Here is a 13,342-nt window from a genome sequence, read left to right as displayed (position 1 = left end):
TTCACCAGAATCTGTCCAGTATGAGCAGCAGGAGAGACGGCAACGTGTTCTACGTCACTTTGGTTCACTGGATGGTCCGTTTGCTTTCACACTGCAAGCGAATCGCACCAGGATTCACTTGTATTTTTCATCTGTCCAACACCTGCAGTGCAGCCTTGACTCTCCTTCCTGAGGTGGCAACTGCACTAAGAACCCACAGGATGGTTGGAGGGGTCAACAACACTAATGTGTGTGTGTGTGTGTGTGTGTTTTAACAGTCAGTTTAGAAGTGAAGAGCCTTTTGGATGAGAGAAAAAACATTTTTAAGAGGTTCAGTTACCTTTTAGTCAAGCTCTTAGGAGTAATGGTGGTTTATTTTTTTAGCTCTCACAGATCAAATATAAATATCTGAATTGCATTTGCAAAAGCTAGAGGTTAAGAGATGATCTCTATTAAAACATCAAAAAGGACTCTGATAAAATGTTAGTGGACAGGTGGAGGATAACCAGGTTCAAGTCCAGGCTCAGACCTCCTCTTCCGTACAGTTAATATCCCTCCTGAGTAATGCCGAGAGGCCGTTAATGAGCTTCCCGTCTCAAAGTGCCCTCTGTGTTAATGAGCTGTGGGTCTCAGAGTGATTGATCCAAATGAGCTGAGAGCCTTAATGATCTGAAGACATTAACAAGGTCTGGACTGATATTTGAAGTCTTTCCCTTTTTTTTCATTTATACTTGACTGCTTTTGTAACTTGTTGATAAAAGTGCAAAATAAAAATGTCATTTGTAGTATTAGTTCTACCCAGCAGGGGTCAGTGTTGCTCTGAGGGGAGGAGAAGTGATTGCGGGTTCAAAGCCACAAACATAAACCTGGTGGTGTCTGAAAGTAGAAGGTGTTTGTGTGCAGCTCTAATGTGAGACATCGTTCAGGTCAGGGACGGAAGCAAAGAAGTGAGAGACGAGAAGAGGGGAGATTTTACAAGAGTTTGTTTTATCAGCATTTTATCAGCTTTTTAAGTTCTACATTTAACAGTCTCAGTATCAGTATCAGTAACCTTCACAGGTTAAAACTGATGACAACTTCCTTAATGTGATTCTTAAATCTTAATAAATTTGCCAATTTAAATGTTCAAAAATCAGTAAGTGAACAAGGGAGTGATTTAACAAATAATGGAAATGGTCTGTATTTATATAGTGCTTTTACCCAAAGCGCTTTACATTATACATTAACATTCACCCATTCACACACACGTTCACTCATTCACACACACGTTCACCCATTCACACACACGTTCACTCATTCACACACACGTTCACCCATTCACACACCGATGGCGGAAGCTGCCATGCAAGGCGCTAAACACGACCCATCAAGAGCAATTTGGGGTTTGTTGTCTTGATCAGGGACCCCTCAACATGAGCTTGACAGGCCAGGGATTGAACCAGCAACCCTTTGGCTACAAGCTTTGGTAATGCATTTATTCACTTTACAACCTAAAATCTCAATTTCTTGCTTTTATAACTGCCTCAAAACACAGAATTACTCACATAAGCAACAGTAGTTTGCATTTACATCCCCCTCCACACACACATATGTTTCACACGCTGTGTACAAAGTCTTAACCTTGGGTAACAGTGGGGGAGTGTGTTAGCATTGTTACCTTTCTAGGTGTTTGCTGTGGATGTTTCCTGCCTCAGCTGGTATTTTACCACATCTGTACCTTTTAAATATGAGAGTATACAGAAAAATATACAAATGGTGAGGAACTGAGAGATTATGTGATCTGTTGCGCGGCTGCAGGTAAGAACAGATGCCCTGGTGTGATCTTTCTAGAGGCACTTTGTGATGATTTTCACCTTCATAATCTGGATCCAATTCAGGTATAAACATGCTAGATCTGAGGTGACATCCTGCTTGAAAACATGGGATGTTTGTTTGACCATCAGGGAATTTATTTGCATCCACGAGTTCCCCGTCATCCTCTCCTCTGCCTCCTCAGCAAGCTTCCAGGAACACAGCCCAAATCCTTCTGTTTGGGTGACGTTTTCCCCAGGAGGAAGCTCTCCCTCCTTCTGATACAATTACAACCTATTTTTTAGTTATGATGGTGCAAAACTAATCTACAGGGATTAGAGATTAGAACTCAAATGTATGTAAATTTACACGCAAGATTCACTGAAAGCAAAACATAACTTGCATAGATTAAGAAGTTTGTTTCCACTGTGAAGCAACATGAGGGGGAAAGGAGAAGAGTGAGGTAAGAGCAGATTTGGAGGTGATGTGGATGACGGGGACGAGGTTTGTTTCTGCACTTCTCTGTTTTTATTCCATATTTGAGAGGACCTGTTTCAGGTCTTTGCTTCGACTCAGGCCTTCACAGAACTGTTTGGATTCAGTTTTAGCTTTTCTGTTCTCGGAGTTTGTTATTATACCAAGTGTCCTCTCAGAGATAGCAGCACACATGTGTGATTAAATGCAGCAATTACTCAGCGAGAGTGTTTGGTTTCCTCTCCATGGGTCACTGTGCTGTGACTAATCTTCTCCAGGCAGAAAACAACAAATGTGAAGTCAGACTCTTCCTTCACTCAGAATTTTCTTTCTGCTTCCAGTCAAAATGTTTTAATGCATCAGCGAGGGAGGAACTCCAGAAATGTTTTTAAATGAGCCAAATACGAGTTTTTTAATTGGGGTTTATGAAGGCCGGGGCAGCCTTCACAGTGAGGGGAATGTGAGTCCTCCATTAAGATTTTAGATGTCCTGAAAGTGTCATTTCCTCCTCCTTAATTGCACATTTGACAGTTGCTCACTAAAGTTGAAGGGCTGTTGGCTGCTCAGTTCCAAAACTAATCTTCATTTCTAGACAAAGGATCATGATCATGATTCAGCAGCTTCTAACCAGATACGGATGGAGAATGGTCAGTCGTAGCAGCACCTCACATCTCATAGGGGGTGAAAATGTTTATTGATTTCTGAGGTTGGTTTGAACTGGGGTAGGCGGGTTTGGTCCTAGAGGGCCGAAGGCGACACCTGATTCAAAGGATTGAGTCACTGAGCAAAACTTAATAATCTTTTGGTTCTGTTTAATTTTAAGCAGGTGTGTTGGAGCAGGGAAACCTGAAAAACCTGCAGGTCTACCCCTGGTTTGGACGATGATTGCTGAACATGAGATATATTATTATTAAACATTAGAATAACAACAGCGTTTGTGATGAGTTTTAACAAGGGCCAACCTTTGGGAAGAGGAGACGTAGTTCATCTTATCTTCTGTACCCTCCCACTCATCTTAGAAGTCTCTCCTGATTTGTCTGTTTTCAAAAGACCTGCAGGATGGCTAGAAGGAAGGCAAGTAGGAGCTGCTGCACACAGAACGAAATTCATTTGGCAAATTTAAATTATGTACTGAGTAGTCTGCTTGATAGTCTGCTGATAGTAATTCCTATTATTATTATTATTACCATGGCAACAAGACGTTGCTGTAAATTTTTCTCCATTAAACAGTGACATACCATCTTGGTCACCATTAGCACCCATGACATTAAGGTACATTACATTTTTAGATTTCTCCTGAAAAAAGTCAATCTAGTGAAACTGCTTTTATCTGCAGAAGTCATGTTTGATAAAGAACAGCAAATCTGCCATTCAACAAGTGTGGTGGAAAAAAAACAATTTTGACTCAACTGTGACAAATCAGAAATTAGAATCACCTGTTTCAAATTGTCAGTACCCACATGACGTCAATTAGCCAATGAATGATGACTTCAACATTTTAAAAAGCCACCTGTTATTTCCTGTTTCTTTATCACAATGGTAAGGACAACAGAGCTGTCTGAGGACATATTAGCAAACACAAGACTTCTAAAGGGTTTAAAGTCATCTTCAAGGACTTTTGTTTCCCTCTTTTAGCAGTGAGCAATGTTTTTAAGAGGTTTGCAAAGCATGGCACTAACAAGAACCCACCTTCTCTGAAACAATCTGGGATAGTGGTTTCTCTACTTACTGTATGATACACAGCACACTAAACCGAGTTGGGCTTTACTGGCTGAGGAAGACCCTGTTGACATAAAACTGAAGAACTGATCTGTGCCAAAGAGTGCCTGGACAAACCACAAGCCTTCTGGGAATTTTTTTTTTGTGGACAGTCTAAACAAAAAATAAATGCACACCAAGAATTTGTTCACAGAAGGCCAAATGAAGCTCATAGGGGAAAGAACATCCTCCCATAATCACGATGGAGGATCCATGATGTTTTGGGGCCGCTTTGCTAAGTCTGGCACTGCCTTTGACTGTATCACAGGAGCGACTAAATCAGAAAAGCATGGGGGAGATTGTAGGATGTGATGTGTTACTTATTGTAAAGAACTAGGTTTGAGTCAAAGATAATGGGTTCTCCATCAAGGTAAAGACCCAAAGTACACATCCAAAAGGACTCAGGAATGTTAAAAAGGGAAAACAATACTGTTTTAAAATGGCCAGCAATGAACCATGATCTCAATCGGATCGAAAATCTATGGTGTGAGATTAAATCTCCCATTTGGGAAAGGAATCCTGCAAATGATTACAAGCTAGAAGACACTGTAAATGAAGAGTGGGAGAAATGCTGTGTTTGGGTACAAATCCACCAGCAGTCTGAAAACAAACCGAAGCACAAAAAGGCTGTTCAGAAGGCTCTGTTCGTATGGCATAAATGAGCCTTCATGCAATTAAAATTATTATATATAGAATTGTTTTATTGAACACCCAGTTGAATGAAATCTCACCACATTGGGCCTTTAGCTACGTTCTGTGTTTTTACACGTCAGAAACAAACAAGCTTTTTAAGTCAACTAACAAATTAAACACCAAACATTCTGATCAGATCCTAGATTTTTTATTTTTCCAGCCATTTTCACAAAATAGAAAAAAAAACCTGTTCAAAATTCTTTACAGCAGGACTGAACCTGAATTATTTTCTCCTCAAAAATAAATAATCTTGTGAAACACCAGTTATTGGACTGTTCCAACTGGGCTGAATTTATTAGCTTATTAGATTAGTTTGAATAATTTGTCTCATTTTAAAGTTTTCACGTTTTTCAGTGAAGAACTTATTTAAATGTCCTGCTGGATGAAATACAGACCATTTTAAAGTTTGGATAAACTTTAAGTTCCTAATCAAAGGTGATTTTTAATTAAAAAATTATTTAGTTTGAAGCTTCATTCCACATCTGGGTGTCTGTTAGACTCACTGGGTTTAAGTTTGGAGTATTGTGGTTTGAAGTTGGTGTTCTGGATGTTGGCAAGCTACTGCTGAGCACTGCGCTTTAACTGCTCATTTATACCTCTTTAAATTAACAATGTGCTGACTCTAAAGGCTTGTTTCTAATTCTGGGGACTAAGGGAAATCATATTTGCACCGTTTCATGTTTTAGATCCCTCAAACCTTTTTTTTTTTTAGGATCTCTTGAACAATCTGGACTCCTGTGATTTGGCTGATGATGACCTCATGCTGGATGCAGACTTCCCAGAAGATGCCTCTTTGCACAGTGGTATGTTAACAAGTTTCAACATCACAAAAAGCTGGAATAATATACAAATCACACACCAGTTATTAAGGAGCGATGAAATGTATTGTTACCTAATACTGCATTAAATATGTCACAAAAACACAACAGTTCAACAAGGAGTCTTTTCTGATTAAATTAGCTGCATAACATGAAAATGTAAACTACTCTTTAATGTGATATAATCTAAATAAGGACTTTTGCTCTTCCTTGGTAGCTACCAGAAAAAGAAACTGGGTTTATAGCTGCAATCACAGACATCTCCAGGTTGTTGGGGCCACTGTGGAATAAAGCTCCCTCTTCACAGCTCTTATGATTTAACAGATTTAACAGATATGCCATCCAGCAAGCCTGGGCTTGACTGTAGGAGCAGCTGGAGATAAGGAGGCTCCTCTCCATCCATTTACTCTACTGCTGCACAAGCCCTGAAAACACCACACTGTTTAAGTTGGATGCCCAAATATTCAGCTATTCCTATCAAATCACTTCCACTGCAGATTGTAGTGTAATCTTATAGGAAAATATAAGATTACTACAGCCCTTTGTGATGTAGACATCACTAAAAGGACCATTCTGTTCCTCTATTAGCAAAGTGATAAGTCCTGCTCCATGTTAGGTCACAAAAACTGAGCAAAATTGTTGTTTTTCTGGTAAAGGTTAGCCCTCAGTGCCATTTTTTTCTAAACGATATAAAGTTGTCTTAGTACCTACATCAGGTTGTTTTTGTCTTTCCATAAACTTAAATAAACAAAATAAAAACAGATTTTTAAAAATAAAATAAAAACCCCTGTATTAGTAGTCATGATCCTTTTATGACAGGGGATTAGCTAATGTAATGTAACCATTCCTGTTAGCGTAGAGGTTTAGTAAGCTAACAGTTCAATTTATGTTTTGTTTTTCTCCCTTAACCTTATTAAACATCAAGTCCCTAAATGATTCTGTTATTAGTCACGGTTGTTTTTTTTCTGATGGTAGTGGCATTAGCTACTACATTCATGTTAGCTTTATAAAGCTAACGGGCTAGTTACAGTTAAGCTTAGCTGCTCACAAAGTTTTCTAATTTTATGTTAAAAGTTAAGTTTAGGAAGCAATTGGATTGAGCTAACAGCTGCCAGTTAATGTTAGCAGCTAAAACAGTTAGCTAACTAAACAGACTTCAATTTAGCTAGCAGTCAAGAAGAAAAGTTGCCTTTATTTTAATTAACAAGGCTTTTAGGAGCTAAACACGTGGTATTTATTTTATGTCTCTTTTTTCCTTAACATAACTATTAAATTCAGTTAAAATGGAGATGTCAGATCAAATAAAGCACAATTAAGTGAATTCAGATATCTGGAATTTCTGATAGCAGAGATCTTTTTATCAGTAAGAAGTAAAAAACGTCAATAAAATAAGCAAGGCAAGTTTATTTGTATAGCAAATTTCATATTGCTGCTGTCGGGCAAAAACCTCCTATCTTCAAAACTGTCATTTTTCAAAAAATGAAAAAAACGGAATGGTTTTGTAATAACTGGACATAATGTCATCAAACTTTGTATTATGTTTTAATCATATATCTTTGGTTAAATATTTGTAAAACAACAGACAGACATAGAGGGTGACCAATAGTACTGATTTAGGAAAACAAAAATCACGAATTTTGGACATAGGAGGTTTTGGCGCGACAGCAGCGATATGTAAGTACTTTACATAAAAGATTAAAAGCATTACAGGTGGTGCATTTTGTGAAATAGAATAAACTTTTCTATCTAAAGTTCTGTCTTCTGTTTAGCAGCAAAGTGAAGGTCAGTAAGATAGCCACAAGTATCCAAACATGTCCTGCACAGAAATAAGTTTTCATTTTTATATAAGATTATTATTAGTATTATTATTATTATTATTATTGTTGTTGTTGTTATTGTTATTGTTATCATGTTGCAGACTCGGATGGACTTCCCCTCATGGCTCAGTGGAGGAGGAGACAGCTCTGCTGGGGAACACAGGATGTCCACAATGACAATGAAAGGTAAGGTGTCGGTGGTTTTCTGTGTGCAGGTCCTGAGTGAACCAGCAGAACTGAGTCTGCAGGGTCTGGATTGGAGTGATCCATCTTTAGTTTTATGTGGAATTCAATGGAGAGTCGATGTTATAAAAACAAAGAAAAATTAAAATCCAGAAAGTAAAAAAAAAAAGAAAATAATGCAAAATTCTCGTAAAACTTGAAGATATTTGGTAAAAATGTGCTTTACATAATCCAAGCAAAGATTTATGTGGCCATGGAAAGTGACTGGGTTGAGGAAAATCAATGTCATGAATGAGTATTGACTTTACTGAGGGCTAAAGGTGAGAACGGGTCATTCAAAAGTTGAGATCAATGTTGACTTTATTGGCAAGGTCATGACTTCAGTAATATTTGTGCCGAATGAGCTGGTTTATTAGCAAACTGAAGGGTTGTCAGGATGGACACAAGGTCAGCAAAATCAATCTCCTGGGATAATATTAGATATTTTATTTTCTTCGAGACAGAAGAATAAGAAACCGATCAGGTGCAAATAACATTTATTTTCTGTTTCTTAGGAAAAACCTTACACATATAAATAAAATATGAGATAAACTATTACTATTCATAACCTCAAGAACACTGATCTTCATTTGTTTGTTTCAAGGCTGAAATGCTGCATCAGAACCGTCACAAAAATAAAAACACATGAAATATGTAAGAGCTACTGAAACCTTGAATTGAGTGAAGAAGTTGTTATTGGCATGCTTTGCACTGAAAACAAGAGCCTGAGGCTTGTTGACAACTGACGCTTCATCCAGATCAAACTCTGAAGCTGCGCTCATGTTGTGTATCATCTTTTTGTGTGTGTGTGTGTGTTTTGTTTTGGATCTGGATGCCTACCAAAATCATCTTAATTCAAATGCAGTGAGGCTTCTCTGGTTTTTCCCCAGTGATATCCAGTGCTACAAGCTCGCAGAGGATCCGGGAAATAAGAAGACGGACATGGTCAAAGATGGTGACCTCATTCTGGATCTATGTCCTGCCAGGTGACCAAGCTCTTCTCCAGTACCCCTGGAAAGATCAAAGCTCACAATTTGTTGAATTAAAACACATTTTTAAGTTGCATTCAAACTATTCAGTGTGTTATGTTTGGTGGTTTTGTAGCTGTAAACACGGTGAAGTGTTGATCTGTAGCAGAAACTGACCTCCCTCCTTCCTGCAGGTCTACCTGTCTGTCTCCTGGGACTCCGAGTTTGGGCCTGGATGTGGAAGAACTGGCTGAAGACTGTTGTGCTGTCAGGTCCCAGCTGGAGTTCCTGCAGAGGTTACTGCTGCAGGTAAAACGGCTTACTCCACATGAAGCATCACAGTTCAGATGCTTCATGCACAGCAATGTGGAAGATGTGGGAGTGAGCTTCAGAAATGAAATCTTTATTTAATTTTTCACTACAGTTGAAAAGATAAATTCTAGCAGAGTTTTTACTTTTCATGGCCATCAGAATAATAAGTTAACTGCCATTATCAGTCTGCCTTGGAGCAGCTTTTACCACCACAGTATGTGAATGAAGTATAGATTCAAGGTAAAGCATATTTGGGTGCTTTGAAAGTGTCAAAGAAATCTAATCTATTTTTAATTAATTTTGTTGTTAATGCAGCATAATATATTATTATGATACATAAGTACATTAATTTGACGAGTAGACCAAATTACTTGAATAAAAATACAAATAGAAATAAGGTGTAATAGAAGAATACAGGTTAATTAAAAAATTTTTTTTCTTACCTGACCTGATAAACCCTTCAGTCCTCCAGCCTGAGAACAGATGGTGTCAAAATGGCCGTCTTGGAGACTTTCCCTCAACTGTCTGCACTAAAACGTCTCATTTAGTTCTGATTCACTTTATCAGAGTTGACTTGTGCAGAGATAATGTTTGCATATTGTTCTATCATCTGATAGGTTCAGAGCTACAGCTGAATTATTCCAAAGAGATTCCAAAAGTTTTCACATAAAGCTTGTGGTTGCAGAGAAACACTCATGTCATTATAAGTGAGCAGAGGCCTAAAAAATGGGCACAATGCTGAAAGGTTTAGTTTAATACTAAACTAGATGCTGTGAAGCTTCTGGAGCTGATTAAAGTAAATTTTCTGACTGATTCTTATGCTGCTTATTAATCTTTCCACTTGCTGCTCACATGCCCCACAGTTACGCCTGGGCTTTGACCTGGAAGTAACAGAAGAATCTGGTACGCAGAAGAAGAAGAACTTGCATGTTTTTGTCAGTTTAAAAAACAACAAAAAACTTAAAGCTTTTCAGGTAGCTACATAGTTAGCCTTAACATGGACGCCATCACAATCTAACAGGGTTCCTGTGAGATTCATCACACGGGCAGGAAAATCACAGCATGACCGAGATAAATTCAGGGCCAGGCTCCAAACAGAGATCTCAGTTTTAGCTGAAAGCAGAAATACAAAAATGTAAATAACTTCAATAAGATGACAGATTTGTTTCTGTTAAAAGTGTTTTCATCATGTGATGTTCAGGAGGAGGATGTGGATGACGACACTCTGACCACAGACACTCTGAGTCCGGAGACCGACAGCTCGTCTCACAGCTCCGACTCACAGGTCAGCGTTGCAGTGTTTGTTATCCTACGTTTCCCAGAATTCCTCTCTTCAAGCATGTATTTGTGTGTGCGCAGGTGCAGGTTCTCCTGCAGGAGGTCCAGCAGCTCAGAGAGGAACTACGAAGCCGAGATCGCACCATTGCACAGCTCACCCTCCAGCTGGTGTGTCCACCTTCAGATCTGCTACCAGCATCCTTATTCCTCACCTTCCTGCTGATTGTCTCCGCCATCATCATCACAATAACAAGTTTGTTTGTGCTTTCACAGACTGTTCCCACAGTGACCAACAGGTGTTGTTGCCAGGAGACGGCAGAGAGGACAAACCAGCACACTCAGACGAGCGTCCGGGAGAGTGAGAGCGTGGCGTTGCAGACACCGTGGAGAGAACACACTGTAAGAAAACACACATTTCTAAACCAGACTGCTTCATTAAATACTGATCAAAATACTGATCATTGTGATGAACTCATCACAAAACAAAAATCTACAAATGAACCTGAACCATTCAATAGATTGAGATTATTAAATAATGGATAGAAACTTTAGAAACAGCTTCTGAACTCTGATCAGCTTTTAAACTTCTTCATCTGTGCTTTCTTTTCTCTAACCTGCCCTCCTTCCTTTTGTCTTCCTTCCTTTGAAGCAACTTGTTTTCAGTTAACTTTGTTTGCCACCAGATTGACTCTCTACTGTTGCCTGAAAGGATTTTTAGAGCACAGTTCTAAAACACAGTTGTGTGTTGGACTTTTCTGAAATATTAGGCCAATTTCTGAACATTTTTTCCACTGCCAGATAATAAACTTGGCATAAAAAGTTAGTAAATGAGTACTTGGTGTATTCTTTCTTTGTGCTTCTTGGCAATAAAACTTCTAACCTTGGAAACTGTTTATTTCCCTTTTAAATGGAGCCACATTTGTAAGAAAAGTTAATTTGTGGGATGTCGTAGGGTTGAATGTGTGGGTTGAAATCTTCTCTTTTAACACCAAGCAGCTGATTCAGCTGTTGACTCTTGTTTGGTGTCGTTCATTGGATCGGACGACTGAAGTCTGAAGAAATGAGACATATTGGGAAAAAAAACAATTTCTTCATTCAGCAAACGGGGACCTCAGTAGACCTCAGACCCTCAGTGGGAAGGCTAATCCATCCTCTCCATTCCCAGAATCTGTCGGTAGTCTCGGATGAACCCTGCTCTGTTGGGGTGAGTGTTGTCACCTTGGAGGAAAGAGTTTGATAATATTGGGATCAAACTAGTAATCTATATCCCTGTAATTTGTCATTTATGTTCATTCATGCTGGATTTGGCCCCAGTAGATGAATGTACAACGTAAAATAACAGACGTCTTCATACGGAGCCTTGTGGTACTCCTGCACCAGAAAACACACATATTCATAGAATCCATTTGTCTCATCTGAATGGCTGCCATTTTATTTCTGCTGTGGTTCTGCTGTGATATGATTTGAGTGATGAAGAGCTCCTCCTCTTCATTAGCAGTTAAAAGGCCGAAGTTTCCAGAAGCTATTGTGATTTTTTATTTTGTCTTTACAAGCAAAATATTTTTTCCCTGAAAACTGTTTTTGTGTTTTACCCCATAAAACTCCACCAGATCTGCAGCAGCATCGTTTGCTATCGTTTATATCATCACCAGTGTCTCAGGAGTGGTAGTGTGTAGCTCTGTGGGGTAAACTGTGATTGATAGTTACCCTTTAGGTGATCTATGGAAGTTTTCCAGGCATTTCTATTCTATCCAGGCAGTTTAATAATCAGCCACTAAATGTCGTTTTATTCAAAGACTCTATCTGGTAAATCCACATTGATCCATGATAACTCCATTATTTATCACATTTCATCACTCTCACTACTATGTTGCTAAGAGACCTCTATTTAGACCTCGACATGATGATGAAGCTACTTCCTGTCAGACTTTCCACCAATCAGAGAGCTTAGATTGACGGTAATGTCCAATCAGGAGCAGCCAAAGATCAACCAGTGAGCAGAAAGTTCTATGTGTGTGTGAAAAGAAGAAAAATAATGCTCCTCTATGGCTGGAATAAAGCCAAGAAGACGTTTCTGATGCACGGTGGCGCCACAAAGCAGCTGAGCTGGAGTTGGTTTAGTGAGGATAGCAGGTAAATAGTAGCAGGAATAACTGTCCATCCATCCATTTTCTTCCGCTTATCCGGAGTCGGGTCGCGGGGGCAGCTTCCTAAGCAGGGAAACCCAGACTTCCCTCTCCCCGGCCACATTCACCAGCTCATCCGAAGGGATCCCGAGGTGTTCCCAGGCCAGCCGAGAGATGTAGGCCGTCCAGCGTGTCCTGGGTCTGCCCCGGGGCCTCTTTCCGGTGGGACGTGCCCGGAACACCTCACCAGGGAGGCGTCCAGGACGCATCCTAACCAGATGCCCGAGCCACCTCATCTGACTCCTCTCGATGTGGAGAAGAAGCGGCTCTACTCTGAGCCCCTCCCGGATCACCGAGCTTCTCACCCTCATCTCTAACGGAGAGCCCGACCACCCTGCGGAGGAAACTCATTTCGGCCGCTTGTATTCAAGATCTCGTTCTTTCGGTCATTACCCACAGCTCATGACCATAGGTGAGGGTAGGAATAGGGCTGGGCAATTAATCGAATTTTAATCGCAATTACAATCTGGGTTTTGAACGATCATAAAAATGAAATGGTCCGATTATTTTTTGTCCTTCAATTTATGCTGTTTTCAAATCGAGCGCAGCTGTCATTGCAGCGCTTTGCCGCAGACTCCTCCCACTGCTGCAGACTCCTCCCACTGCTGCAGACTCCTCCCACTGCCCGACCGCTTTAGTTTTATTCAGAACGAGTTGCAGACACCTGGACACACGGGAGGCGGCGTCGCTCCTTCTCCATCATTTTCTATGTAAACTTGCGCGAGGAAGCGAAAATCGCTGCCCTCCTCCAGCCAAGCGACAGGCGACAGTCGTGCATGTAAAATGTTGCGTTCGTGCACACAGACGTGCACACGGGGGCTTGGGACGCAACACAAAAAAATAGAAAAATATTCAATTTTTGTGAGTCGCAACTAAATAATCCACCAGCTCCCAGAGTCACAGAGAGACAAACGTTATAAACAGAACTTTTTTTCTCAATTAACACAGTGAACAATCCGGGATTTAAGAAACTCAACAACACTTTGGACAACCGGCATCACTGCCATCTCAACACCATTTTAGTGGACTGTCTCTTTCTTCCCTGT

At 40.0% G+C, this 13,342-nt stretch overlaps 1 protein-coding gene across 5 annotated transcripts in view; it reads left to right on the top strand.

The window, feature by feature from the left end:
* LOC121632551 (serine-rich coiled-coil domain-containing protein 2-like) overlaps positions 1-13,342 on the top strand; it is a 63,167-nt gene that overhangs the window by 31,658 nt on the left and 18,167 nt on the right. For 4 of the 5 annotated variants that reach the window (XM_041974148.1, XM_041974146.1, XM_041974147.1 and 1 more), the window contains exons 6-12: positions 5,408-5,498; positions 7,432-7,516; positions 8,443-8,538; positions 8,715-8,829; positions 10,034-10,117; positions 10,192-10,278; positions 10,384-10,509. In XM_041974148.1, the coding sequence (XP_041830082.1) occupies positions 5,408-5,498; positions 7,432-7,516; positions 8,443-8,538; positions 8,715-8,829; positions 10,034-10,117; positions 10,192-10,278; positions 10,384-10,509 (684 nt within the window). Of the gene's footprint in view, positions 1-5,407; positions 5,499-7,431; positions 7,517-8,442; positions 8,539-8,714; positions 8,830-10,033; positions 10,118-10,191; positions 10,279-10,383; positions 10,510-10,759; positions 10,931-13,342 lie in introns of those variants that run through there. The other variant, XM_041974150.1, reaches the window with a different exon arrangement.

The sequence above is a fragment of the Melanotaenia boesemani genome, chromosome 21 (genome assembly GCF_017639745.1).
Source record: "Melanotaenia boesemani isolate fMelBoe1 chromosome 21, fMelBoe1.pri, whole genome shotgun sequence".
NCBI lineage: Eukaryota > Metazoa > Chordata > Actinopteri > Atheriniformes > Melanotaeniidae > Melanotaenia > Melanotaenia boesemani.
Note: the sequence above shows the minus strand (reverse complement) of the source record. Positions and strands in the feature narration are given on the sequence as shown.